Here is a 27,767-nt window from a genome sequence, read left to right on the forward strand (position 1 = left end):
TTTTATTTTTTTAGACTACAACATAAAAATAAATGCAAAGAGCATTTGAGAATTTTAGAAAGACAGTTCGGGCTACACACTTCTTTCAAAATAAAAGATTAAAACCAGTTCCAAGTTTAGAATGTCTACATGAAGACTTCTGAGAATGGTCAGTTTCTCAGACCACATGTGACCAATGGTTTCCAGTGAAACACTTCAAAATACTGCCTTACAAACTGTGTCTATGTAGACATATTTTTTTAATGCTTCCAAAAATAGGAAGGTTCACATCCTGCAGCCATCCCAGTGAGGATGTTGTGGTTCCCCATTCATTCAAACCCACAGATCTGTATGACAACTAGTAGCAGCTCATGCTCTGCTCAGCAAGAGATAGTTACTGTACAAGAAACTATACAGATTCAGCCCTGACTACATATGAAGACACCATATGGTGGTTTATAAAAGATGGAAGTGACTAAATCTATATAACAAATGAAGTGTTTAAACGGTTTAGACTAATAAAAATTTGCACATGCAAAGGAAGCTTATTTTTGACTAATAAGCCACGCACAATGCATATACTTAGCTCTGGGGTAAATCTTGGCAAAGCAGCCGTCTACACTGAAATGGCATATTCCTACCGTGGTTATACCTGATTCCTGACTTCTAAATGAGCCATTCCTGACTTTTGATTCTAGTGACTCAATGACCTTCCACAGTGCTTGCATATCACAGGATACCAAATCACCTGCTTCAGGAGATGAGAACTAGCAAGCATCCACTGGCAATCCACTTCTACTCACATTGCATCAGAGACTTCTGTCTTCAAATTCACAGTGCATTTGTTTTGATCACAAACTCTGTTAAGTAAGCTTTCTGTAGTATGGATGTGGTATCTCAAAACAACAAAAAAGCCACTAGTGGAAACACAGAACCCTTTTTGGCAGGGGTAAAAAAAGAATAAAGACAAAAACCTCTCTAGAGGTCAACAGTCCTTGTGACAGGACTAACAGCTTCTGCCAGTACCTTCCTTAAAACATACTCATTTGAACTAGAGTTTTCAAAGATGCCCCTGGCAACTTTTAGAATAAAGAACTAAAACAGAACTGGTCCATCAGTGATAAAAAAAAAGAAAGCAGAAAGGAGAGTCTGAACTGACTCACTGCAACACAGTTGACTGGTTCTTGTCCTCAGTGTTTAATCTTACTGCATTCCCACTACTACAGCCCCCCAGGAGCTCATTACACAACCTGCAGCATCCCCAGCTCCCAGCTGCTGCAAATGGACAGTGCCACAGGCATCTTTCATCTACAAGTGATAAAGAGTCTGGGCATGCCACAATTTCTATTCCATCCTCATGGCAGGCATCAGATTTGAAGATGGTGCCAAGCTTACTTATCCTGCCTACCACTCTGCTTCAAGGCCATGACCATCCAACTCCAAAGTGGTAACCTTGGCTCTAGGAAAAAAGATGAAATGAAGACCAAGTATCCATGATATTCAAGACAGGACTCAAAGTTACTGCAGCTCTGTCTAGGATTATGATCTCTGCTTGGAAGATCATACTTTCAGAGGTCTCTAAAGCCTGGTCAAAATTACCCAAAACCCTCCAATTCATCACTCCTGAAAAGCCCTGACTGTAATATCCCAAGGAACCAAAATATGCCTTCAACAGCATTTAAAGCCATAACAGCAGCCTCAAATCTACCATGCTTTTTGACATTATGCACCCTCTTAGTAAAGCAAAGCCCTGTAAACACACAAGGCAATTCATTATTAACGCACATTGGTACCGTGCAGCAGAGATTGGGCTGTGAAGAGCACAGCTGGAGGATTTATTTCATCTTAAACTCCATCCCCTTGAGGTACCTCCTTCAGCCTCCACTCACCCTTCTCTCACACTGACCTGTACATCCCACATAAGCTGCCAGTCCTTCTCCTGCACAGATTTCAAACCTACCACCTCCTAAAGAAGGTAGATGCTGAAAGTCTTATTTACTCTCCTCCCAGCTCTCAGGTATTTCCCATCCTTCATGACAAGAGCTTCTATGGACAATGATTTTAAGAACACCATTTATCAGATTATTTCTTGTTTCAACTACTTTGGAAGATTTTGAGTAATTTTGTTTAATGGGATGTCTGTGAACAAATCCAACATTCAGTTTTGTCCGAATAGTTATGAAAGTAAAAGGGAGCTGAACACCCTGAACTCCAACAAAATAATTTAAAAAAACCCTCAGTTTGATCAGTGTCATATTCTGCAATTAAATCAACCTTTTAGGCAACACAATATGCGTAAAGTGTTACTGCAGAAAATGCTTGGTTTTCGGTATCAGTTGATGGATATGTTGTGTTCCAGTAGGAAAGCTGCTGGGGGAAGAAAGAAGAAGAAAGAAACAGGGAGGGCAGCATAAACAAACATCTTATCTGCAAAAACATGCCTGTTTATGGAGAAAGTCTTACACATCTGTAATTTCATTTGGATGCCAGATAAATTTTTTCAAGCTAATTGGTTCTGACAGGCAAAACACTGCTTCTGAGTTTATACAGAGGCATCCTTTTCCAGCCCCTCGAAGTGCTTTCTGGGCAACAACCAGTAAGTCATTTTCTAAGTCTGTCCAAATACAAAGTTTACCAGCAAAATCACAAAGATCATTTAGTTTAATAAATACTAATGATCTGAAATGGACACAATCACAGAGCAGGCAGGTAAAAATGCAAGGTTAGCAGTGCTTACTTAAATTAATTTGCAACTGACTGTTTAATACCTTGGGCACTAATTTACAGCAAAAGAGCTAGGGAAGATTCCAAGAAATGGCCTGCTTCATCTTCCAGACACAACTCTATTTCACTGCCTGTGAAAGGCAAATAACTAGTTTTTAGAATAAAACAGTCTGAATTTCCCATCACATTTACAAGGTAGGTGGTGAGAATAAAAAGAAACTGCTCAGAGGAAAATGGGGTGATGTTATCTGCCCAACTCTCACTAGAAACTACAAGCAACCAGTAAAACAACTCTGACACTGAGACAATAAAGATATGGAAATCTGACAATATCTTTTTTTCCTAGAAATTTTGTTTTGTTTTCCTTAACATTTATTTAATAGAGGTGTTTAACAGACAATTCAATAGGACTTCATTCAATACATACTACAGTCAAAGAGCACTGTCTATATCATAGGATGTTCTAAAAAACTCCTGTGATAGGAGTTTTTTAGATGCATTAGAGGCATGTTTTTTGTGATGTATTAGATTAATAAAAATCATACACTGTGTAAAACACTTGCTTTAAAAACAAAAGCATCTAATACAGTGGCCCTCAAAAAATATTTTAAAAAAAGAAGGGGGAAGGGAGAAGAAATATTTTTATATTTCAGCTGACCAGCTGAAGATTTCCTTTTGGAAAATTTTCCACAATGTGCATCCTTTAAAATATGCCTTGCTATCTCGCATACAATCAGCTTAACATCTTGCCCAAGAAGGATCATGTTCCTCAAATGCTGTTTTGTTTAAATCCATTTATGCATATATACAGCAAGATTAACAGAACTAACAAAAAAGAACTTTAAAACACTTCAAACATCTTAATCTGTTTTGTTCTCATTAAGATTTCTATTCATTTACTTTGTATAAAAATGATATGCACCCCAAATATTTACTTCAGAACTAACCATTTTAATCTTAATTTAAATCTCTGCACTGATTATAACATGTACTAATTTCTTTCTACCTAACATGACTTTCTCCACCCATCCAGAAGAGCTAAATCAATCAAATTCATGTCAACCCCCCGCCCCGCCCCCCCCCCCACCTGTGAACAGAAACCTAACAGTAAAAATCTCCATTAGGCGCCCACTGGTCTGATCCTCATTAGCCATTCTCTCCCAGCCTGCACAGATCACCCCTTTCCCCTTCACCCAGCTCAGTGCCAGCATGATTCAGCCAGCTCCAGGCATGGCTGTGCACTCATCCTATCCGATGTATTCTGAAGAATAAGCAAATCTCAGACAAATAAATCATTGCTGCTTGCAAAGCCAGAGGAAGTCAAGACTGTTTGCCAGATCGTAACACTTCACCCAGACCTCCACAGTGTGGCTACTTTCACTTCACCACAGAAACAAATACAAAACTGTTGATCCTCAGAAATCTTCCTAAAACTAAGCAGCATCCAACCCCCAAGGAAGCACGCTCCATGGAACACCACCCATTGCAGGTTGGCACATGTCCTGTTTTGGAAATAAGCAAGCCACAAGGCTGTATGTTTACTATTAAAACAGACCATTAAGGCAAATGTAAAGCAGAGAACACATCTTTTGCCAGATATTTAAACAATTAACCACAGAGAAGAAAAACGATTATAAAAAAATTCTGAAAAAGTTATCAAGGACAACAGTGTGGATACAGTATGGCAGTGGCAGACACTCAAAAGTGTCCATAATCTGGTCATTCCAAAGGACAAAAAGCAATTCCTGAAAGCTCTGATATTAGTAGCACAGGTCAGAGCTGGAAATTTCCACTTTTATTGGAACTCTTGTTACTGATTGACAACAAGTACCAGCACCAGGCTTCACAGATGGCCAGCCAGGAGCAATGCTCAAGAAAGCTGGCACGCTCCAAAGAGTGAAGTGCTGTACTGACAATCCAGGGTATGTCTGTTTTCTTCCCAATATTGCCATTAGCTTAAAGACCAAGTCACTACATCTATTTCATCATCTGTAATGTGGAGGGAAGAATTTGTAGTAAAGTTGTTCTGGAATTTTAAAGACACTGCACCTTCTGATAAAAAGAGGTCTTAGTAAAGTAAAGTATGTTCATTTCCCCTCCCCAGTTTTCTGGCTTAGCTCAGGGAATTTTAAATATCCCATCTAACATCTCTTATGTTTATTTGGGGGGTGGGAATAATCCCAGTTTTCCAAAGTAAAACTCAAGAGAGTTTTGAGGTGTCAGAAAGTTTTTATTTTCTTAAATTTAAGACAGCAACGTTCCCACACACCTTAAGAAACTTTCTATTTTCAAAGGCAAGACATATCCCCATCTTTTGCGTTTACTTAGCAAAGGAGGTTATGATGTATTCAGCACTCCATTGCTATTGACAACAATTTAATAAAATCTTTTCCATAGGAAAGGGATTCTGGAAAGCTATTTTGCTTGCTTTAGACGTCTATTTAATTCCCTCCCTTATAACCTCAGTTACTGCAAGCTCTCAAAGAACAGCCTCAGGCAGCAGGCAAAATGAAGAAATCCTTCCCTTCGGATGAATCCTTTAACTTTGCCAGAAGTTCACTTAACAGGCTTATTCAATTAAACCAGCACCACAGACCTATTTTGTCATAAATACCAACTTGACTCTCCACACACTCCCATCCTGCTCCTGTTCTCCTCTGCTGACAATGCCAGATACTTTCTTCTACTGTGGTACTCATTAATCACCCCAAACCACTCCTACACACGAAAGGAATTCTTCTGAAAGTAGCTCAGCAAGACACTCTGCCTGCACTGAAGCCCTGGGCCTTGCCCTGTCACCTCCAGCCAGTGCTGGCCCCTGGCAGCTCTCCTGTATTAGTGCCAGTGCCTCAAGCCACCACTCCCCTCGATATCAGCTGAGTGAAACTGCAAGAAAAAGGGAACTGCAGTTACACAGCAAAGGAGGATGTCACACAGAAGCTGCAGAGATTCTGCACAGAAGAGTTCCACCATTTTAAAACTGTTAAGATTATTCTGACGAGGACAATAAGCTCACAAGGCTGGCTGACACACATCTCAAGTTCCTCGAAAACTTTGATAAACTCCTCACTCCCTGACTCAACTCAACACTTTTCATAAAACTCAAATTCCATGAAGCAAAGAGGACGACCCTTTAAAAATGAATATTTAATTAACATGGGGAAACAAAGTGCAAGAATTGAGAACAACCCCAAATACAACAACAGAGTACATGGAAAACTCTGGGGGATTGTGTGCACCGCTGCACACCCACTTTCTCAGATCACCTATGTAACAACATTTCTTGATAATAGAAAGCAGGTTTAGTATCGATTAAACTGACTGAAAACAATGAGAAAGAAATTTAGTGCTCAGTGACTCAAATGGCAATAAACATTGGCAAGGAAGCAATAAAACAGTAGGTGAAAATCAATGGTCAGTTAAAGCAAAACCCACAGGAAATGTGCCATACATCATGCAGCAGTAACATAGCTGGAACCCCCCTCCAGGAAAAAAACCTCAGAAAGTGATATCTTAGTATTTCTCATCTGAGAAGTACCAAAGACACCACATTAAGTGCTTTCAAGAATTACATTCAGATAAAGTGAAAAGCAGATAAAAATAAATAGCTTAGGCATGCTATTTGCCAGGTATAAAAAGGTACAAAGAGCAACTATGAAAATTCATCATGGCAGGGCCACGGAGAACACAGTGACAGGGATACAAGTATTTTGGTTTTGGTGGTTGGTTGGTTTGTTTTAGTTTTAGGGATTTTTTTATTGCTGTTTTTTGGGGGTTTTGGTTGGTTTTTTTCCATTTTGTTTTGTTTGGTTGGTTTTCTTCTCAGCAGGAGTTTACATGGCAAACTGTTAGAAGGCTGTATACCTCTGGGTAGACTCTTGAATGATACCTACAAGCACTCCTTTTTTTTCCCTGCCCTTCAGTCTTGAGCATCCCTGCCTGGCCCCCAGCAGAAATCAAGTATGGTGAGTGCAACATTAACAAGGCAAAAAGTACAGCAAACTTCCAGAGCACAAGGCTATTTGAGGAAAAGCAGACTTGTCTTAAAGCTTGTAGATCAAAGAAGCACCTTTAAACCACTTTTGTTAGCAAAAGAAGGTGCCTCTCTCTGCTCACCACTGCTGCTGTCCCCAGGAGTTGTCCCCATTCTTGCACAAACCCATTTGTTACAGCTGCACAGGGGCCAGATCTGGGAAACTGTGTGGCTTAAAGGTAACCCAGCAAAAATGCCAATACTTCAGTTAATTTTTGAAAATTCAGTCACTCCCCCATTAGATCCCACTGGGCTGTGCTACCATTTGTATCAACACAAAGGAGAAGGCCATAAGCAGAGGCAAGACTGCTCCTCCCAGCAGGCACTTTGCCGAGACAGAAGAACTCAGAAACAACAGCCTTGGCTGTTCTCTGCTATGTTACTTGAGATCAGTAAAAAGAGAATGCCAGAAAGCCAAACCAGGCACACACCACACCATGCCCGACAGACCTCTGGACAGGAGCACTGAAGTGGTCATGGCAGCTTCTTCCCACTTATCCAGAAAAGGTGCTTTGATGATGGGGAATTTTCATAAACATTGGTGCTCCGATGGCTGGAAGATGGGCAGCTTCCCCTGCTGCAAAAAGGAAACAGTGACTCTGCTTCTCCAACAGCAGCACAGAGAGAAGAAATTGTTTTCTACATAAAAAGGACCTTAATTGACTCAACTCAGTGAGTGAGTCGCCAGTGTTTGCTGACCAAAAGGTGATCCACAAGTGGCTATGGCTGAGAAGTCAGTGAGCAAAGTCAAAAACTCAACGGTTTATTTAAATGACCACTAACAGAGGTATCTTAGTGAGGGAAGGGACTTAAAGTGCCTGCCTTTATATTAGCTTTTGCTTTTCTTAAGAAAGTTACTTTGAAAATTACCATTTAAATGTTAAGGTGCTCTGTATCACTGCACCAATCTGTATGGTATCAAAGTACAGATTTAATACAGCTGTGTAAACAAAAGTTGTTTAAAAAAAGAAAAACACAGAAAAAACCCCCACATTTTCTCTTCTTTATTGTTAACAGAGAGGGCCAAGATCTTTTTCTTAAAAAAAATGCACTAAAAAGCATGAAAACCCATGGCTTTAAATGCTAACTTTCATAATGACACCAGCATTATCCAAACATCACCATATATTTCTCAAGGATTTTATTAATAACCACTGGAGATCATTGTTTAAGAGATGCTGTGCACAGGCCTCCAAACAGGTTGAAAACTTAGCCATTCAGGAACAAATTTAAAGCAAAAAGTGTGGCAACATGAGTGGAAAAAAAGGTTTTATTTAAAGTATTTCAGAGTAATTGCTAAAAACAAATCTGAACCAACCAACTACATATCTCATTTCTGTGTTTGCATTCATTGTCCTCAAATAACTTGCAACCTATTTCACATGTTGAGCGGTTTAATGGCTTTCCTGAACAGATTTCCCATGAACTGGCATGCAGCACAGAAGATATGTCCATGAAAATCTTGTTACATGGACTAAAGTTCTGAAAAACACTCAGCCATGGTGATAAAAAGTGGGTGGGGGGGGCAGAAAAAGGAATCTGTAGTTTCAGCATACAGAATAATGGATGATATTGTCCCATACAACAGGTATTTCATAAGTGAGAATGATGACCAATCTAGACCCAGAGGAGGTGTCTGCATCATCTTCTATACAAAGTAATATGGCACCGTAATGAAAAGACCATTAACCACAGGTGTAAAGATGACAACATGGGAGAGCTTGTCTACATCGGACATGCATATGGTGGGCACGTCCCAGTGCAACTTGTCACAAGCATATACCTCAAAATGAAAATTTGACATGGTCTCATATTTTCCAGCAGCCATACCATTACAGTAGTGTAATAGGTCCTCAGTTACACTCATAAGAGATAAACTGTGTATTATTTACTACATCTTAAAACTCTCCTGTGGGTTTTGTATCAAATACTGTATTATTTATGCATTTATTTTTTCCTGAAGAATAGTTTGGATTTTTTCATTTTCACTTCAGCTGAAACTTTTAACATGCAGTCAAAATGTATATGGCTGGAAGGCAAAGAAGCAATTACTTCAGGGAAAATGGAAAAGCAAAAAGTAAATCTTGCCCTCTGTCAGCATGATGAAAGGAGGGTCGACAGGAGGACACAAGAGGCTCTGCTCCATCTCCACGCTCTCCAGACCCTGCAAGTCCATGAGGTCTCTCTCACTGCACTTGAGGCAGTAGCTGAGCTAGAATAAGCAGCTGAGGAAACCAGAAAGTTAAAGTGCTCTTGGATTTAACCCTATAAGGCAGCCCTTCTGCTTAGCACCAAGTGGCCTCACTCCTTGCAGCAGCACCCAGGCTGCAGCACACCCAGGAGGCTGAATGCTGCCACCTCCTCCCTGTAGATGCAGAGCAGCAGGGTGGTGGGGAGAAGCAGGCCAGGAGCTATCTTCACTCTCCTGCTGTTTTCAAGGACAACGACCTCCTACCAAATCCAGCCAGCCCAAGCCAGATAAGGGAAGTGCTCTGGCACACTCTGTCCTGCTGCCTGCCATTATGTCCATTTGTCCATTTCCTTCTGGGCTGGGAAGGAAAGCTTCCTGGCATGCTGGGTCCTACCCCTGCTATGGCAGGTGGGTAGGGAGCTGCCAGCCTCCTCTCCTCTCCGGTGCCCTGGCACTTCTCCCTGCAGCCACAGTGCTTTGGAACTGCTCCCACCACTCGTGCCTGGACAGCTCAGCTCCTACAAGCAGCTTTCACTGCTCTGTAAAACCTAACAGTATGATTCCTCATATGCCTAAAATTGCTCAAATGCATCAGTCCATGGGACCAAAGTCATATGCTGTAGTTTTGGATTGCCAAAGAAAAAAAAATTTAAAAATTTTGGCAGCGTTTGTAACACAAAACATCTCTGTAACAATAAAAAATCCTTCTCAGCCCCAGGCAAGCAGAACTGCTACATGCAGCACCTGCTATGGTCCAGGTGGAAAGAGCAGCATCATCTTTTTAACATACAGTTCACTAACAGATAATGAGCATACAGATAAATTTTCTGCTTAAGGAGATTTGACTTTTAAAGATTGTCTGATTGAAACATGTGATTAACACCTTCAAACCTTTATTTATAGAAGCATTACTGAAAGCAAAAATCCATGACAGAAAAGCACTGTTATGCCAAAACCATAATATAATTTAAACTAAGCCTCCCAGTGATTGGATAGCTGGTAAGCTTACACCTACTGAAATAAAAATAGCCAGTCCAGAAAAATAGTAGCAAAAGCCTGAAGTTATTATCAGTATATTAAGTGTTATATAAGACAGGTTCTCTGTGCCAGAAACTGCTGTCTCACAGGAAAATACTCAGTACATTAAGACAGCCAGAGAGCTGATTTATGGCTCATTTACATTACAAAGGTTTTCCAGCATAAGGACAATTATTTCCCTCCTCCCCAAATTCCTAACCACTTCTGCTGCTCTCCTTGGGATTTTCTCTCACACAAATCAACAGGAGGAATCCCACAGATCTCAATGGAATAGCATGAGAGACTTAGAGCATAGCTAACACACATGCTCAAATTTCAGATGATCCTAGGAAACACTCCAGACTACAGAGTAGGACAGAAAAAACCACCATAAACCTACACTTACAACTCACCTCCCCATAATCAGATTGGCAGGAGTGGGGTGGGCTGGAAGAAATCCCTTCCAAACACAGTCTGGAAACTGGATTAATGCTGAGGGCATGAGAGTTTACCATGGGGAACCTAAGGCCACCAGCAATATCCATCCACACAGCCTCTTACCCTGTTCAGAGCCCCAGAGCAGAGGGAAAAAGCTTAGTTTCCTTGGGAAGGCAGGAATGGGGAATGCAATGCCCAGAGGCATGCAGCAAAAACTGAAGAACATGCAATTAGTAGTTCGGATACAGCGCAAGCAGACAGGCATCCGGTGGACCCACAGAGGACCCAGGGTACTTCCTCTCTTACTGACAGAACTCCCTTAGTTAGCTATAGACACAGTGCTTTCCAATCTCTAAGACAGAGAGAGGAAAATCTGCCCCTTTGCAAAAGCATGTTCCTGCAGGTATTCATACTTTTCCCTTTAGACATGCAACACCGTTATCAGAAATAGACAATACAATGGAGCACGGCATATGCCAAAACCATAGAGGCAAAAGCCTTGAATAAGGGCAGATAAAAAGGCAAGCAATTTGATTTGTCAGCCAAAAACCTTCCCTGAGGGGGCATGTCTAGCTTCTTATCAATCTGTGTTTTCTTCAACCCAGTAAACTCTAACATAGCTCACAGCGCTGACTGTTCTTCTCAAAATACCGTACAGCCCACTCCCTACTACCACGTGGTACAAAGCACAGGAGAGCTGACCAGGACTGCTGCCAAAAGGAGGTTAAGACAGCTGCTATTTCTCAGAACGTGAGAAGAAGGTGATTAACAGCACCACTAAAAAGTCAGTACCATTAGGCACCTCTTTAGTTGGCTGCTTCTGGAAGGCACCTTCATGTTGGAGCAGCTCAGTGATGACAGCTCTGTCATCCACAAGAGACATGGCAAAACCAGAAGGCTGAGTGGGGCCACCTCCTTTCAGTAGCATTTTACACAACATCACTTTAAAATCACACAACATCACTTTAAAATCGACTGTGCAACCACACATTTGCCAAGTATTATGCTACACTTCCACCACTGTTTAAGCTAGACTTAATTTTAAAACAGTTCACTAGGGTTAGGCAGAATTTTATGCCATAGATACATAAAGCACCTAAGAACAGAAGAGAACACATGCCTGGGAGGCTGAAAGGACAAGACCGTATCTGCAGACACTACAGAAACAGTGCAATTTTAAAATGTAATTATATCAGATACTGTAAGAAGTCTGTATCTTACTTATCCAGAAAGCCATCTTGTGAAGCCTACAAATTTTATAATCTTTAAGATATGTCTTTAAATCCCTCCACGAGTGAACTGGTAAATGGCATGGCCCACCAGGAACATCCAGCACACCCCTCGTGCCCAGCATTCCCAGCTGTAAGCCGCAGGGAAGGAAAGTAGAGGAAAACAAATCATGTTGCAACTATGTTAATAGCAACTCTTATCAAAACTGCACAGATGTCTACATCAAAAGGCCTATCATGTAACTATTTATGTTCTATAAAGGAGGCTAAATAAGTTTCATTTTAAAGGCTGATATGAGACACCCACAGGCCCCTTTGGCAAAAGCAAAATTAAGGTCATTGCATGGCTTCTGCCTAACAATCCAGCCTTACATGAATCTTGCGAGGTGAAAAATTGTGAAATTACTGGTGGGACATAGACAGCACATTTAAAGATGAAACAAACTCTTTTCTCAAAGACATGAAGAACATCACAAAACTTCCACCTTTGTTCTCTGTCCTAAAAAAAGCCTCTTCATCTAGAGGCCACACTGTTACCCAAGTCTCATTTCACATGCAAGGGGAAGTGAATGGGTGAGGAGGTTAACCATGCTTCCTGTCTTATACAAGATTTGTATGTCCATGAATAGCATTTCTGGTACTGGAGAGTTTTAAAGAAGACTGAGAAAAGCCCCAGGGCCCCATGAAATACTTTCGCTAACTCTGTTACCAGTAACAAAATTCTTCTTCAGTCGTAAATGACTTCACTACTCTTGAGGAGGAAAGCACTGGAAAGAACCAAGATTACAGAAACCACTATCTTGTTTATGTTTCCCAGAGGAAGCACTCAAATGGGGAATAATTCTGTGATTTAAAGACTAAACAGAAAATGGTGATTCATGCTCTTCTGCTGAATTCTATCCTGCATCACAGAATTACAAGACTGCTAATACAGAAACCTTGGAGTCCAGAAAGCAACTCTTTCTGAATTGAGGAGATGAGGAAATAGTTCCCAAGATATACAGCTGTTCAACTTTTCCCATGCAACACTTCAGAAAAAGCAGGCTCTATTTCCCTCCCAACTTTCATCCTCCAGATTTACACCTATGATAAAAAGAAAACTTTACACATATATATACATACACACACACACACACACACAGAGACAGAGAGAAAAAAAGCTTGTGAGCCACTAATAGTGTCTCTCAAGTATCTGAAGGATCTGACCAACCTCCCAAAGCTCCACTCAAAAGGTCCTAGTGCTGCTGCCTGTGAAATTCTAGACATTTTTCATAGTCTTACACTACAACAGTTGCAAAGGGCAACTAAAATACTGACCTACAGTGCAGCAGACAAAGTCTGAAACATTGAAACCCCTTGAAGTATAAGTACCTGGAAGGTAAATCACAATACCGTATGTTTCAGAAAATATTTTATGGCTTTTTTCAGCATCGACCATAGCAAATCAACTAGCCTGCATACACACTCCTCTGAAGTAACAGAGCAATTACTAACCATTGCACCCCATAAATCGGAAGCAGTGATATATTCAGCCTTTTCTTACAAAATAGAATGTCTCAGGCATATATCTTATCGCCTGAAACAATGTGAGTAAAATGCAATACTATTATTCAGTTTCAGTAACAGGATTATAAGGTAATGTTTATGTATCTGGAAGTAGAGCTAAGTTATTTTCATTATACAGATGAACTGAAATGATGTATTATTTCCAATAGTCATTTAAAAAATAAGTATCTCCAGGATCTTGGCCTGACTATTCTTCACACCCAAGATAAACTTCATGATGGTTTGTTTTAAAAACAATGTGTGGAAACTTTTCCTCCTAAAAACAAAAAATAAATTATGGGTGCTACAGGAAACCTGAATAAACATCAACACTTTGGCTCAGCAGAGTAAGAACAATTGTAAGTAGGCAACTGCTGGAGAAACAGTGAGCTGAGGAGCACCCAACACTTGAAGTCTGTTGCATGGATACTATGAGTCTGGCCAACAAGAACAGCATCTAACAGAAAAACACATGAAAAAGTTTCACATAGAGATGCCCTCAAGGAAGTATGTTTGTGCTTGTATTTATTATCTAGGTTTTCCTCTGTCCTAGACACCACAGATACCCTCTTTCCTCACAGTCCGTCTGTGCTTACTGCATTTTTGTCATTTCATCATCTTACTGTGTCTTAATAGCCACAGGAATAAAAAATACGAAGTGCACAATTACTGAATATAGAAATAAAACAGAAGACAGAAAAATTCCAAATCAGATGCTTATAAATCTGATAGCTTGCAATATGCAAAAGACTGACCAAAGGAATGACCACAGTGTGTCAGACCAAGGGCAAACCAACATCCTGCCTCCAACAGCTGCCAAGAGCAAGGATCAGGGAAAAACCGTAACAACATGACAAGTACACATAATGCTTTGCCCAGCTAAGCTTTCCAGAGCCTACCTGTTTACAACTCAGTAGCTATGTATAAATGATTCCTACTGCTGGAATTGTGAATACTTAAAGGAAAGCTAACATTAGGTCATAACCAACTATGCGACTGAAAAGCTGTACACCGTTTGTTGTATGGTTTATTTAGTTTTAAGCATTAAAAATAATTGCAAGGGGAAAAAAAAGCTGTAAGTCAGAGCTGCTAGCAAGTAAGCAACAACTGCAGCAAACACTCATATATATCTTCTTTAAATCTTGGGTTTAATGTATAACTCTTCATCTGTATGGATGTAAATTTAGTTATCTAAGACAAGAATCTAAATGAACTTTAAACATGCAGTGAATTCTTTTATTTCCCTTAGATATTGACAGAAGGAAACAGGAGGTGAGCATCAAGTTATACAACTGGCTTCAGGTTCAGACAAAGTATTGCCAATCTGGAGGTAAAGGGAGTCTCTGCCTACTGGGATCACCTTTGGAGCATGTCCTAGGCATTTATGTAGTTTTCTCAAAAGAATGATGCTAGTAAGACCAATGTAAATATAATAAACACAAAAGCACCCACATCCCAGTGAGAATATCTTCCCTAATACAAGTGCTTCATCTTTGATTTTAGAAATCTGGCTCTCAGTGGTGAGAGCATAGTTGCCCTGGAAACTATTAAGAAATCATTCAGTGTAAGTATCATTTTTACAGTTCATCTCCACACAGATTCTTCAGATCAGGGTCACCACAAGTTGAAGACATAACAATTAATAAAATTAATGTAAGTATTTTGGTCAACTTGTTGAAAAGCAGCATTTTTTCAAATAAAGCATACTTACTTGTTTTCCCTGCTAAGACAGTAGTAGACAGCTACTTGACATAGGATTGTACAAAGCATGGAAAATGCTTAGTAACTTGCTGTAATAAAAGCTGAGACACAGAAAACTTGAAAGCGAAAAAGGTCCTTTTGTCATTCTTTAAAGAAACTATTCAAACACTTCCCTTACAATTTCTCATCTCCTTGAACTGCTGTCCAAATAAGTCCAATATCACACAACAGCACGTGCAAACCAATTCCAGTTTCAAGCTGTATGTTCAGCCTTCCAGACTAGCAATTTATATCCAAGGCTATTATCTTTATGAGATACACAACACTCATTTTGGTAGTTTCTTTCTAAATTAATTTCAAATTTTAATAGCTACTCTTTTTATAAGGTGAAATACCCCTGAACTCGAGCCTAACAATGGGCAAGGGAAAACAGAGAGGCTCTCTATTCTGTGAGATGGAAGATGCATAGGGCAGAGGGAAATAGAAGGATGTAGCTGCATTCATGGGCACATAATCACTATAAAGCACCAAATGTCACAGTAGAGTCAGGGACCCAAAACATGCAGATGTGCCACTGTACATCCATATTAGACTGTGCCATCTACTTTTGGACTTGCTGAATACCAGCACAGATATTGGTCCATTCAGTACCCAGAGACACAGGAGTCAACAGAAAAGCCTAAAAACAAGGTCTGGAAAATTAGGCAAGAAAACTTAACTACACAGAATAGTCTTTAAGTAGGAGTAACAGTTAAATAAGGATCTATTTCGTAAGGGAAATTTATGCTCACACATTGCTCTTATACTTCTTGCCTGTTAAACTCCCACGAGCTGTAACATCTTATCTGCACAAGGAATCTAAATCACTCTTTAAAAAGTTTTGTAGACATTTCTATTTTGTTTGGGGAAAAAAAAAAAAAAAAAAAAAAAGAAAATCACTTTTTTTATGTCCTGCCAACCAAGGCAAAAAATAAGCCCTTTACCACAAAACACAGTGGGTGAAGTTGCATTTGGTACAAAGGAAAAATGGATGGGGAGGGTTTTACTTCAGCTTCACTTGCCACAGCAAAGGGAAAAGACCTGGGAAAACTGAGGCATTCGGATCATATCTATCTGTAGTAGGAAGATCTGATGCCTGAGTGGGTCTCTTCTACAGAGCAATTTCAAATATTTTAAAGGATAAATGTGTAAACAATGTTAAATTTGGGGTACAGAGATGCAGACAACTTCATGTTCATCTGGCTTTTGCAATTCAGGAGCTGGTTTGTCAGCATATAGTATTTTGGGGTTCTCAAGCTAACCCTTCCAAAAATTGCAAGCATAACCACTCAGACACTGAGCACCACCCCTACCAAAAGCTGCCCAGAAGGCACCAAGATAACACTACCCTGAAGGCCAAGAGACACCTTCTGATGGGAAGTCAGGCACTTTGCAATGCTGGCAGGGCAGCGAGGGCATTGCTTGTCCTGCTGCTCATGCTCACATGTTCCCTGGCTCTGCCAAGAGAGAACTTGGGTTCCTGTTAGCAGGAGCTTAAGAGAAAAAGCACCATCTCCCATTTTTCAGTTAATGCTTTTGATCTTGTTAATATAATAATAATCCTCCCCCTCACATTAAAGAGTGACATTTTCTATTAAAAGTTGTGTATTTTCATTTACAGGTACTTAGTGGACTATATTAAATATTTTATACTATCAGCAGTGAATATACACATTTTCCCCTTTAAAACCAAGATATAACAAGAAAGATCATTCTCAGCCCTGAGTGGAGTACAGTTGTTTTTTTTCCCACCATCCTAACAAGAAGCACAGATTTTCTTCCTGCTGGCAAAAAGTCTAATCCATTTCTTGCTCTCTTCCTTGGTAAACAGTAGAGTCTTCTCCCATGAACACATGATCATAAGCAAAAATAACAAGATTAAGGTAAAAGTGAGGTGAAGAGTCTGCTTCATGAGAATGTTTACTATACATAAATTTACATTTTGTAAATACTGTTTTTACCTTAGCCTCACAAAACATAACAGTAGTAAGACATAAAGGGAAAAAGCCAGCAATCGAAGTACAGGGGCACATGTGTTGGGGAACCAGCTACGGTTGCTCTTAGCTTAATAAATGTGAGCCCAAGCTGGCAGGAAAAGCAGTGTGTTTAAAGTAGCACACAAAACTGTATCAGAGCCAAAACTTACCAAATTTGGGTACTTAAATTTAAGGACAGAACAGTTTTCCACAGATTCTAAGACACAAAACAACACAAATTGATAGCAACATTGAAGCATACACCAGAGTAAATTATCTCTGTGTCCCAATACTGGGCACCTAATCTAGTAACTTCTGTGTCAAGTCAAAATTTGGCTTTTGACATCAAGTCAAAATTTTAAAAAGTTAAAAAAAACCCAAAAACGGGGACATTGTTGGAACTGTTTTTGTACCAAAGGCAATATAAGTAGCCTGTTTTTCTCAGGTATTCATGTAACATTTATCTGGGTCATCCTGTAAAGCATTTAAACCGTTCATCTGCAAGATCCTGTGGCACCTGTTCACTAGAGGAAGTCTGCTAGACTTAGGATGCTAAAGGTAAATTTAGTTCTGCTTCTGTCCCTGACTGCACACACAATGTACAGGAAGGAAAGCTGGGCATGACACCTGCAGACAGATTCCAGCTTCTATTAACAGATGACCTGAAGGTCTGAAAGGACATCCTTGTAAAAAGCTTTCATGGGTTTGCTTGGAGTGGGGACTTCACTTAAGAGCCTTCAACCCATATTAAAAAAAAAGATGAAAGCTGGGAGGGAAGGAGACAGGTGACCTCCCCAAAGTTACATAGCAGCTAAATGCTAGAACTAGGAACTGATTTTGGATCTTTTTGACCCTTGCTCAATGTCCTATGCCCATACAAGACATGCTGCCCCTGTAAATTTTTAAAAGAGAACACTCACAAGATGACAAGAGGAATGCAGATTAAATACAATTGTCAAGGACTTTCCTGAAAGCCTTTGGGGCTTTCCACTTGTTTAACAGACACCACTTAAAAAGAACTCAGACATTCTCAATACTAAAGCTTTTTACTCAGACAGCTGTCTCAAAGCCTGAGACTTCTTAACAAAAAATTCCTTGTTCCTTAGTACAATCCCTTTAGCTACTTCTGCTTTATCCTCCATGATGCTCCTCTGTTTAGGTGCATTTCCATTTCCCCTTCTCAGAATCCTAAACTGCAACATTCTGCCAACATCAACATAATTGTGCTTCTCCAAATGGAAAGCAAGTCACCAGGCCTTAACACATGACCAAAACTTTCTCAAGTCTTTAGCCACCACTACAGAAAACCTGAAGAGCAATAAAGAAGCAGTAACTTTTCCCACACTACTGCTTCTAAGTCTTCTGTCATGCCTGTTGTGACAGGCATGTCTCTATATGTCTGTAATGCACTAAGGCTACAATTATTTAGTACTGAGTGGAGAGAGGCTACAATTCTCCTACCCAAGAGAAAACATCCTTGAGGAAAAGATGTTTTTACATATATTTCCTATCCCCTCCCAAAAGCAAGTGAGCTTTAGTTCTTCTTGTACATCAGAGCTCAGAGACTATAAAAGACTTGCTAAATTAACAAAGACAAGTTATTAGGAAAGCAACATCACTTATTTCTTAAAAATCACCAATCATGAATTCCAAATGATAAAAATGATTGAAAACACATTTATTTTATTTACAAACATGATATGGTCTAGCCAGCTTACCCTTTCTTAGCTAGTCTTACCCTATGAGATAATACTCCTTAATCTGTGCTTTATTTGAAATCAAATAAACTTCAGGTTTAGACACACATATGTTTCATATATGCTTATTTTCATCAGTTCTCCAGGAACTCGATGCTGGAAGCTCAAATACAGTGCAATTTGCAATTGAGTACCCAAGAACAGTTTAATATTACAAATTAGAATTATAATTCAAGTTTCCTGTACTACCCAAAAGAAAAAAAATCACCGCTTCAACATAAGGGATACAGCAAGAAAAGCACTTTCTGGATACATACTGCAGCATGGGCTTCATTTTTATAAATATTTGAAAAATCATAAAGCCTTGTGAAAAAGGCAGAATAAGGAGTTCTGTATTTTAATCAACACTGAAATAAATCCTGCAAGCTTACCGAGCAAAATAGCCTTGTCGCCGTTCCTTCTTCTCTTCCTTGGTCTCCATTATTTACAGTCAAATGGGCAAGGTGAGCAGCCAGGCGTGATGCTCTTTTTCCCGTCAGTACCTCATATCCAGGCAGAGTCTCCTGTATATAACAGTTCAAAACAGGAAGTTCATAAATCAACATGTCCAGAACACCTACAAAATCCAACAGGTTGTGGAAATAAAACTGACCCAATGACAAAGTAAAACTTTAACCAATGTTTACCATGTGAAATCCATTTAGTATACAATGAGACAAAGCAATAAATGCACTGAGGCCAGTTTCTCCAGCACTGGAAGAGAGATATTGAAAGCAGGTAACCCAAAGAGCAACATCAAGTTTTAAAACCCTGAAAAGATTAAACTACTTTCAAGTTTATACCAAAATATCTTCAAGGTCTAAGGTGTCTCCTAAATAGGAAGATCAAGAGAAGCTTTGGAAATACATAGTTTAAACACTATAACCAGTAAGACTCACAATGCTCACTTGGAATTTAAATTGTCAATTACTAGAAGTACTGTTATACTGTGAGACATCTGGATGTTTTAAAACAATGTAAAGGAAAAAAGAGTGATCGACATTCTTTAAAAGATTTGACTGTTGTGACCAATACACAAGTCAAACAAGCATACAAGGAGAAACAAGATGGAGCTCTGGCTCTCCAGATGAAGTGTAATCACCTTGAGAGAGGCAGAACTCAGGAAGGTTATCTAGGTTATTGGAGAAGCTCCAAAAAAAAAAAAAAGACGAATAACACTGGCTTTTGACATGAAAATCACCATGTCTTGGCAGAAGGCTCCACTAAGGCACTTCGAAACCAAGAGTTGAGAATTTCCAAGCTGCTTTATAATTACTGTAATTAACAACGTGCCACATCAATGGCTGTCCAAAACCCCTGCCAAGATGTTTTATCCTTTCCCCCTCCTCAATACACATTCAAACTACTCTGATGGCTTGGGCACGTGCACAAAATAAGTTACAGTTTTTTTATTAGTATTTCAAATTAAACTCAAACCAGAAGTTACTAGTAAACATTTTAATCTAATGGGCTGTATAACAAAGAAATGGAAGCTACATAAATTATGATTCACAGCAAAAGAAGAAAAATTCCTCTGGGACCTAATCAGTTCCCATTATTTTCCTCTGCCTTAAAAGATCACAAGCTACAAACTGCCAGATGCCAACAAAATAGATGATGCAGCAAAGACAGACTAAGCTACTTGAAAAGCCCAAGAACATATTATGCTAGATTCTACTAGACTATTTGCCACAATTTTCTCTCCTTATTGATGGATGATCAATCCACGGTATACAAAGCTCATTGCTTCAAAATGCACTTTTTCTTACTCAGTAGTTTTGAATACATCCAGTGCATCAAAAAGAATCAGGTTGCTCTGATTTTTACACATCAGGTAGTCTTACAGAAATAGGCAATCGTTAAACAGCAAGTATGTGACATCTTTGGCTTTACGAAGAGAATATTTTATCTCTGCAAGATAATGCATGATGCAGTCTTCAGCCGGACACAGAAACCTACATGACAGTAGCTTAACAGCAGCATCAGAACAAATTGGCCTGCTCAGATGTCCAGTCTGTATGAAGATACCACATATTTCCTGAGAATTCTGCTGCATCTTTATCTTCCCTGTTGGGGCAGTTTCTTAGATCTTCAGTGGATCAAAACTGGTGGCTTCATTAGCACCACCTTTAGACTTACAGTAAGTCTTTCAAAATGTGCAACTACAACCTCAACAGCAAATTACAAAAAAAAAAAAACAAAAAAAACCCACAAACTAGTTCAAAGAAAAAGGAACCACTTTTCCTCCTTTACCTGCTTTGCCTTTACGACACTGCAATGTGGCATGAGGGCACTGACAGGCCAGAGCTGAGTCTCATGTCGACACCAAGAATTATCAAATAACCCTAAAGCATCAAGATAGTATTAAACCCATGACCACAAGGACAGCAGGACCCATGGGAATGAGAAGAGGGAAGAAGGAAGAGTCCCTCACCTCACTGAAACAAGGTCAGTTGGGATGAGCAGAGGCAAGAGAGATCTGTCCTCACTGCCTAATCCCGTGCAAGAGTCAGCGGTATCCTCTTTCCATTCATTCTCTTCCTCTCCCCTGATCTAACATCCCCAGCCAGGGAAGTAACTGCCCTACTCCAGGCTGGCAGACAAAGAGAGCACTAGAACCCAGGGAGCCAGAAGGAGAAACCCTTGCCTGCCCATATTCCTGTCTGGCCCAGTGCTGGAGTAGCTACCCTCTGCTTCAGCAAAAAGGGGCACGAAAAAGGAGAGAGGAGGTCAGGCTTAAGCCTGGACCTAACCACAGATGCTGCAGGAGGTGCCAGCACCAAACCAGTGAGGCACTGCTCAGCTCCCCAAATATGATGTTTGCTGTTTGCTTTCATCAGTGCCAAACAAAGCCAGCAATGGCAACATGGGTATGGAGCCTCCTCTTGTTACATCAAAAAAATGCAACTCCAAGTCCTTTCACACAGTCAGGAGGAATAAATCAAGATCTTAAAATAATTAAATAATTGTACTCATAACAGATGGGTACTCAGAAAATTGGAATGTTATCCACAGACACAGCAAAGGTATTCAGGCAGGTTTTTTTTTTTCTCTTTTGCTAATAAAAATATACAGTAATATAATATCCAGTCACCAATTAAAGTAAATTTTCATAATATAATAATTTAATGTCAAAAGTCCACTCTGTTGACTTAAAACTTACTTAGTTTACCTTCTTAGAAGAAACAAAGGTCTTCTTCTAGAAAGGCATAATAAAGTCTGAAAATTATACTTTGAAAACATAGTACTAGAAATAGCAAACTGATTAGGAGTGCTGACTTCTTAAGTTCTGAGTTTACTTGTGTTGCTGGGAATTTTGTACTAGTTGCCTTTAAGTTAAAAAAAAAAAGGCTGACAACTAGGAGGAACATAGCACAGCCTGCAGTAATTGCTGCAGAAAACTAGTATTTAGTATTTCTGACAGGTCTTTTTCAATTTTTAGTTTTATAAGCAGTAACAGCACAAAAGCCACATTCGTTTTATTAGTTGTCACTGATTATTTTAAAGTTACATCAAAAACAGCACACTTCTCCCCTCTCTGTCCTCTGATATCTTCCATGAAAAAAATCCCAGGCATTCTTTATTAGCTCCTTAAAACTTTATTAAGGCTATATGATAAAAATGCATCTTGATTTCCTGGCAGCTTGTTTATGGTACAGACGAAGACTGAATCAGCAGACTATTAAAAATGTACATATTTGGGGGATATTTATATGCAGGGAAACAGACAACTTACTCATACATCATGAATTCAGTCATAACTCAAATGATGACAAAGCTGATTTTATATAAATTTCAGGCTCAGTTTATCTCTTTCTACACACTGAAACAGAAGTAGCCAGTGAAAAGCTTTTATTACATGTCTACAGCAATGTTAATTCTTTAATTAGGCATTTTCAAGGCAAACCTGATGACCAAACAATGCATTTCAGTAAGGATCCTGTTAAAAAGATGCCACTCTTCATATTTAGCCAGTGTCAGCACCTAATAATTATATAAAGAAAAGAACAAAATACATTAAAATGTACTATTCTTTCTGGCATTAGTCCTACTGCTCTGAATATCTTAATTTATATTTACTCATTTCTGGATACTTGCTTTGTCTATCTAGTCTTGCTGCTGGGAAGTTTTGGGGATGCTGCTGAAAATTTGTAATTAGGATGGGAATGCTCCACCAAGGCCACAGAAAAAAAGTTTTTAAAATGTGATCATCACAGGAACAGACTGAACTCCTGACCATGGATATCCACACCACTTCAACTGTCACCACACTCCCAAGACCTCCAGAACCTGATTCCAGGTCCTGCTGTCCTCCCTGCAACCTGGTACTGCAGGACAGTAGCCTCTTGCACTGGTACATTCAAAGCAGCAGCAGAAGATGCTCCGAGTGCAAGGATAAACAATGGGAAGTGGAACATTAAAAGTAGGTTAGTAAGTGAATAGAGCACCCTTTAAAGACTTCGACAAATTTACCGATTTTTCAAAGTTATTTTTTCTTTCTTTTCCTTCCCTTCTCGTGCATGAAGAATAATGTACCTTGCTATTTGCAGTTTAAGTAGTTCACATTTATATGGAACAAGAAAAATTCCTGCTTGCTGTGCTCAGGGGGAAGCACTCAGAAATCCTGTCTGCTGGCTTTAAAGCATCAACAAGCAATGCTTCAGTTGTGGGCACTGCTTTCCAAAACCATGCACATGAACAGCAGTACATCCAACAGCACTAGCAATGCAGAAGCCAATGAAGTATCTGATTATTTTTAGAACATTCAGTGGACTTGACAGCTTGTCTCTGGCCATCTGTGCCCACTGCAAGTCCTGGAAAGACATGCAGAGAAAAAGAAGCATTCAAGATCACGCATTCTCTAGACATTTTTCATGATCCTGAAGAGTCACTATCTCTCAACCCCTCATGAGGTAGGAGGGGTTTGCAAATGAGGAGTGAACTCTAAGAATTACGTCCACATGCTCAAATGAGAATGGAACAGCAATGTGTGCAAGTATCTTCCCAGCAGCTTTAACCCACCAGCCTCAATAACCAGCAGCAGTAAGAACACAGGAAGACACTATTTTGACACAGAGATATGTTATTATTTTCTGTGAAATTTAAACTGACTCACTTTGGAAACCAATAACACAGTCTCAAATTTACCTGGCTCTGCAGGCATATACATAGAAATTACAGCTCAGATCAGCAAAAGAAACTAAAACGCCTAACTTCTCTGAGGATCCAGGCTCACTTGGCTCCTTCAGCAATTAAGTAAAAAAATGGACTAATTGACTTTAGGAAAACCAAGTCAAGGGTAGTGCCCTCCATATCTTAGCAGGAGCCCCATAATGCAAGAGACAGTGGCAACAATCCCAACCTCACTGTGAACAACAAGCAGGTAAGGTGAGAGGTCTAAGCACAAATTTTCCAGTTAGAAAGGCAGAGCAGATTAAAGCACAAGACTCCGAGTGAGACAGCCAAGCGGACATGGCCACAGCAAGGATGCAACAGGGAGACCCCACTGTGCTGAGGGAACAGGATGCTGCCCAGACACACCACGTAGCTCTCAGCTGCTCTCTCATACAGTATCCCACACAAGAGTGATTTTTCATTTTTGCTTCTCTATTATACCTCTGCCCCTGAGACCACAAACACCACACACATCTGTTTGCAGCACTGCACGCTTCCTATCACCTGCTGTAATACCAACATTCAAAACCAGTCATATTCAGACAAGAGGCATTACTAATGATTTGGCTTAGATTTGCAATTCTGCAGCAGAGTGTCTTATGAATAACAAGTCTTCTGGTACATGTGCCAATTCTGACTCCTAAAAGATGCAGCATGAGAGATGACAAGGGTTACACCAAGAAGTCAGTACTAAGACAAGAAAAAAAAAATGTTTGTAGTACTTCATGAGCAATATTAAGAATATCTATCAAGTTGGAAGAGGAAAAAATTGTAGAACAAATGACAGATACAAGGGACGGAGTTTCAGTGTATTAGATCTGAAACTGAACCCTTGGGGGTTGCTACCTGTGCCTCTGATGAGCCCAAAGCAGTTACCAGAGTACTGTGCAGATGCAAATAAATAAAAACACACACAGCTTTAAACATAAGACAACGGAAACAGTTCAACACAGGAGATATTTTAATTAGCTACTGGTCATGTAATACCTATTATTAAGCTTCACAAGCCAAAACACTAATAGTAACTTTTGCCTGCATTTCCACAGACCTCCCATTTTTAAAAAAGGTGAATGCACACTTGCACTTTAGGAGGAGTGCTAAACTTTGCAGCATTTCATTAACACCTCACTGACTGGACTAACCAGGTTAAGTTCTACTGCTTTTAGGGTCTGCTAGTATATTTTACTTGGTGTAATAGAATCTCAAGATGAAACTACAGCATCTCAAGATGAAACGTAACAGAAATGCACAGCCAGCAAAGAGGAGAGTAAGCTACAACCTTTTTAGTCCTCTCTTAGGCAGAATAACCTAGGAAAAAGTGAGACTGGAAGCTTTCAGGGAAGTACTTAACACAAGGAAGTAAAAGCACAGACTAAATACATTCAGTAGAATGGACAAAAAATTGTTTATTCTAAAGCTGTCTGAAATATGGAATTATTTTAATACAATTATATAGTTACACTGTAGTTACGATATAAAGTGTAATATTATTTCTAAAACATTAATAAGCTCTATTAAGAAGCTCCAGTCCATTATACATAACTAAAGGATGCTAAACTAACCCGGGGAGCTACTCCACCTGAGGTTCACTGAACCCTTGCTTAGGTGAATAACCCTTCTTTATGCCTTTAAAGTATTATGCCTGCCATGTTTTTTTCTGTCAAGGATGCACTCTTAAAATCCACAGAGAATAAAAACACAGAAAATAAGAGACTGAAAATAAATGTGTATGCAGAAGCACTTTCTAGACTTCTTGTCCATATTAAACACAGAACAGTCACAATTTCTGTGTCTCCAAATAGGGAGAAAAAAAGAGATTCAATGTAGCTATTTGCATGCTGTGGGCTCTCAAGGACAGTGAAGTTATGATCTGGAGATAAGACGAGCAAAGAAAACAAACACCCTTGCTCTTGAGGAATAGGGTACAATGTTTAGGAGGTTATTATCCCCCCTACAGTGGTGTAGTAAACTACAAGTCCAAGCATTTTCATCCCCTACTAAGGAAGTAAGCCCAGGCTAAGCTTAGATCACCTTCAATTCAACTACTGGATGTGCAACAGTCTCCTCCACGTAAACAAAATAAAAATAAAATAAATAACCAGCAATGTAACAGAAGCATTTCTGATTCAGAAACAGAACAAAACTTGATTCCAAAGAGACTTCCAAAGAACTCCCCAGACAAATCATTCCTGCCTTGCTTGGGAAGAGACTTTAACCTTCTAACTCAGGCTGTCACGTTTCACTCAGAATAAGGGGAAGCAAATGAGCTACCAGAAATTCCATGTCACCAGTCAGATTGTCAAGAGACAAAACCATCGAGATTTAATCTTCCCTCATTGGCAGCTGAACATCACCAAACACATTTTCCATACGGAACAATATATTTTACTGTTTAACTCAGCTTCAGTTGCTAGACAGAAACTGGTTACAAAACACAGCATAAACTATTAACAGGCAGAGTGCTATGTTATTCCAAACACAAAAGTGCAGTGCTGTTGGAAATCAGGCCACTTGGGAAGATTTTCATTTTCAGGTCAACAAGAACATTACTGGAGATGTTTTAAAATAATTAATACCTTCATCTTACTCTATCTCCTGTTTCAACCTACCCTGATTCGATTAAGCATCAAGTCCAAGCCCTCTTAACCCTACAGCTTTTCACATTCATGCTGTACAGGTACACACAGTGTTGCCCTCTACAACTACCTGAAATGAAGAGGTGGGGATGTGACAGTCAGCCTCTTCTCACAGGCAGCTAGTGAGAGGACACAGGGAAAAGGCCTTAAATTGCACTTGGATAGATATTAGGAACAGGACAAGTATTAGGAAGTATTTATTTGTTAGAATAGTGGTTAAGGATTGAATTGTACTCCCCAGGGAAGTGGTGGAGTCACCTTTCCTGAAAGTGTTGAAAAAATGAGCAGACATGGCACTTTACAATATGGATTCAGTCAAAGATTGGATTTGATGATCTTGGAGGTATTTTCCAACCTCAGTGACTCTATGATTTTATGAACTATAGAAAGATGAAGTTTAGCATACCCAGAGAGGGTAAGACCGATATCACTGTTCCCTTACCCCTGCCCGGAGCATGTAGGCATATACACAAAAGACTTTTCATGGATGTGCTCCCCAGCATTCAACTAAAACACCAAGTATTTGCAGTTTTCTAAAATACAAAGAAATGACAAACACTCAACACATCAACTAGCATTTAGACAATCCCCTTAGCACTACCTTGCTGTTTTGTCAGTTTACACCATCATGCTCCTTGATCATTAACAACTACTAGCTTCATGATCTGTTTAGTATTTCAAAGAAAGCATTGCACATCTGTTTCAATAAGGTCAAAACAGATGCATACAAGCAATCACATCACACCCAGACCCAGTGAACTACAGGTTCTCTACTAGGTTTACAAGAATCATGATCAAGTCCTCTTTAGATTCCCCTCTTCCCATACTCAGAATGCTGCTAAAGACCACTGGATCCACAGTGTCACATAGCGCAGCCCTGGCCACGCTCGAGTTGTTTCTATGAATTAGCTTACACAGGCCACAAGTGGGATTTGCACTGGCAAAAGAGCAGCATCACAGTGGACACGTGCACAGCAAATATCCCTTGGTGATCAACGGGACCCCAAACAGTCCAAGTGCCAAGCCAAAGAAACTGGGCTTTCCCTCATCTCAGGCTGTTGAAATCTCCACGGAGCAATCTGCTGCCAGTTTCCAGTACTACTGCCCTTCGCCTTCCTCCCTTTCACCCACTTCAGCTGCTTGATGGCACTCCTCCGCCCAAAATTACCACACCAATGACTCGCAGCAGACTCATCAGAAGTGGCTCTGTATCTGCATTTCAGTTTATATCCCACCATGCCAGCTCACACCCCCTTCCAGCAGGCTTTGCTGAATTGCAAGGACACCCTCACTTCTGCCACAGCAAGCAGCCCTGGGGCAGAAAGCTTGGGCAGAAAACCATCAGTGT

At 39.9% G+C, this 27,767-nt stretch overlaps 1 protein-coding gene across 7 annotated transcripts in view; it reads right to left on the reverse strand.

Annotated features, from left to right (window-relative positions):
• Positions 1–27,767, reverse strand: part of NCOA7 (nuclear receptor coactivator 7) — an 85,171-nt gene that overhangs the window by 41,340 nt on the left and 16,064 nt on the right. For 6 of the 7 annotated variants that reach the window (XM_085056033.1, XM_085056036.1, XM_085056038.1 and 3 more), the window contains one exon: positions 19,001–19,132. In XM_085056033.1, the coding sequence (XP_084912159.1) occupies positions 19,001–19,050 (50 nt within the window). In that variant the 5' untranslated portion in view covers positions 19,051–19,132. Of the gene's footprint in view, positions 1–19,000; positions 19,133–27,767 lie in introns of those variants that run through there. The other variant, XM_085056037.1, reaches the window with a different exon arrangement.

The sequence above is a fragment of the Lichenostomus cassidix genome, chromosome 3 (genome assembly GCF_008360975.1).
Source record: "Lichenostomus cassidix isolate B80296 chromosome 3, HeHo_3.0, whole genome shotgun sequence".
Classification (NCBI taxonomy): Eukaryota; Metazoa; Chordata; class Aves; order Passeriformes; family Meliphagidae; genus Lichenostomus; species Lichenostomus cassidix.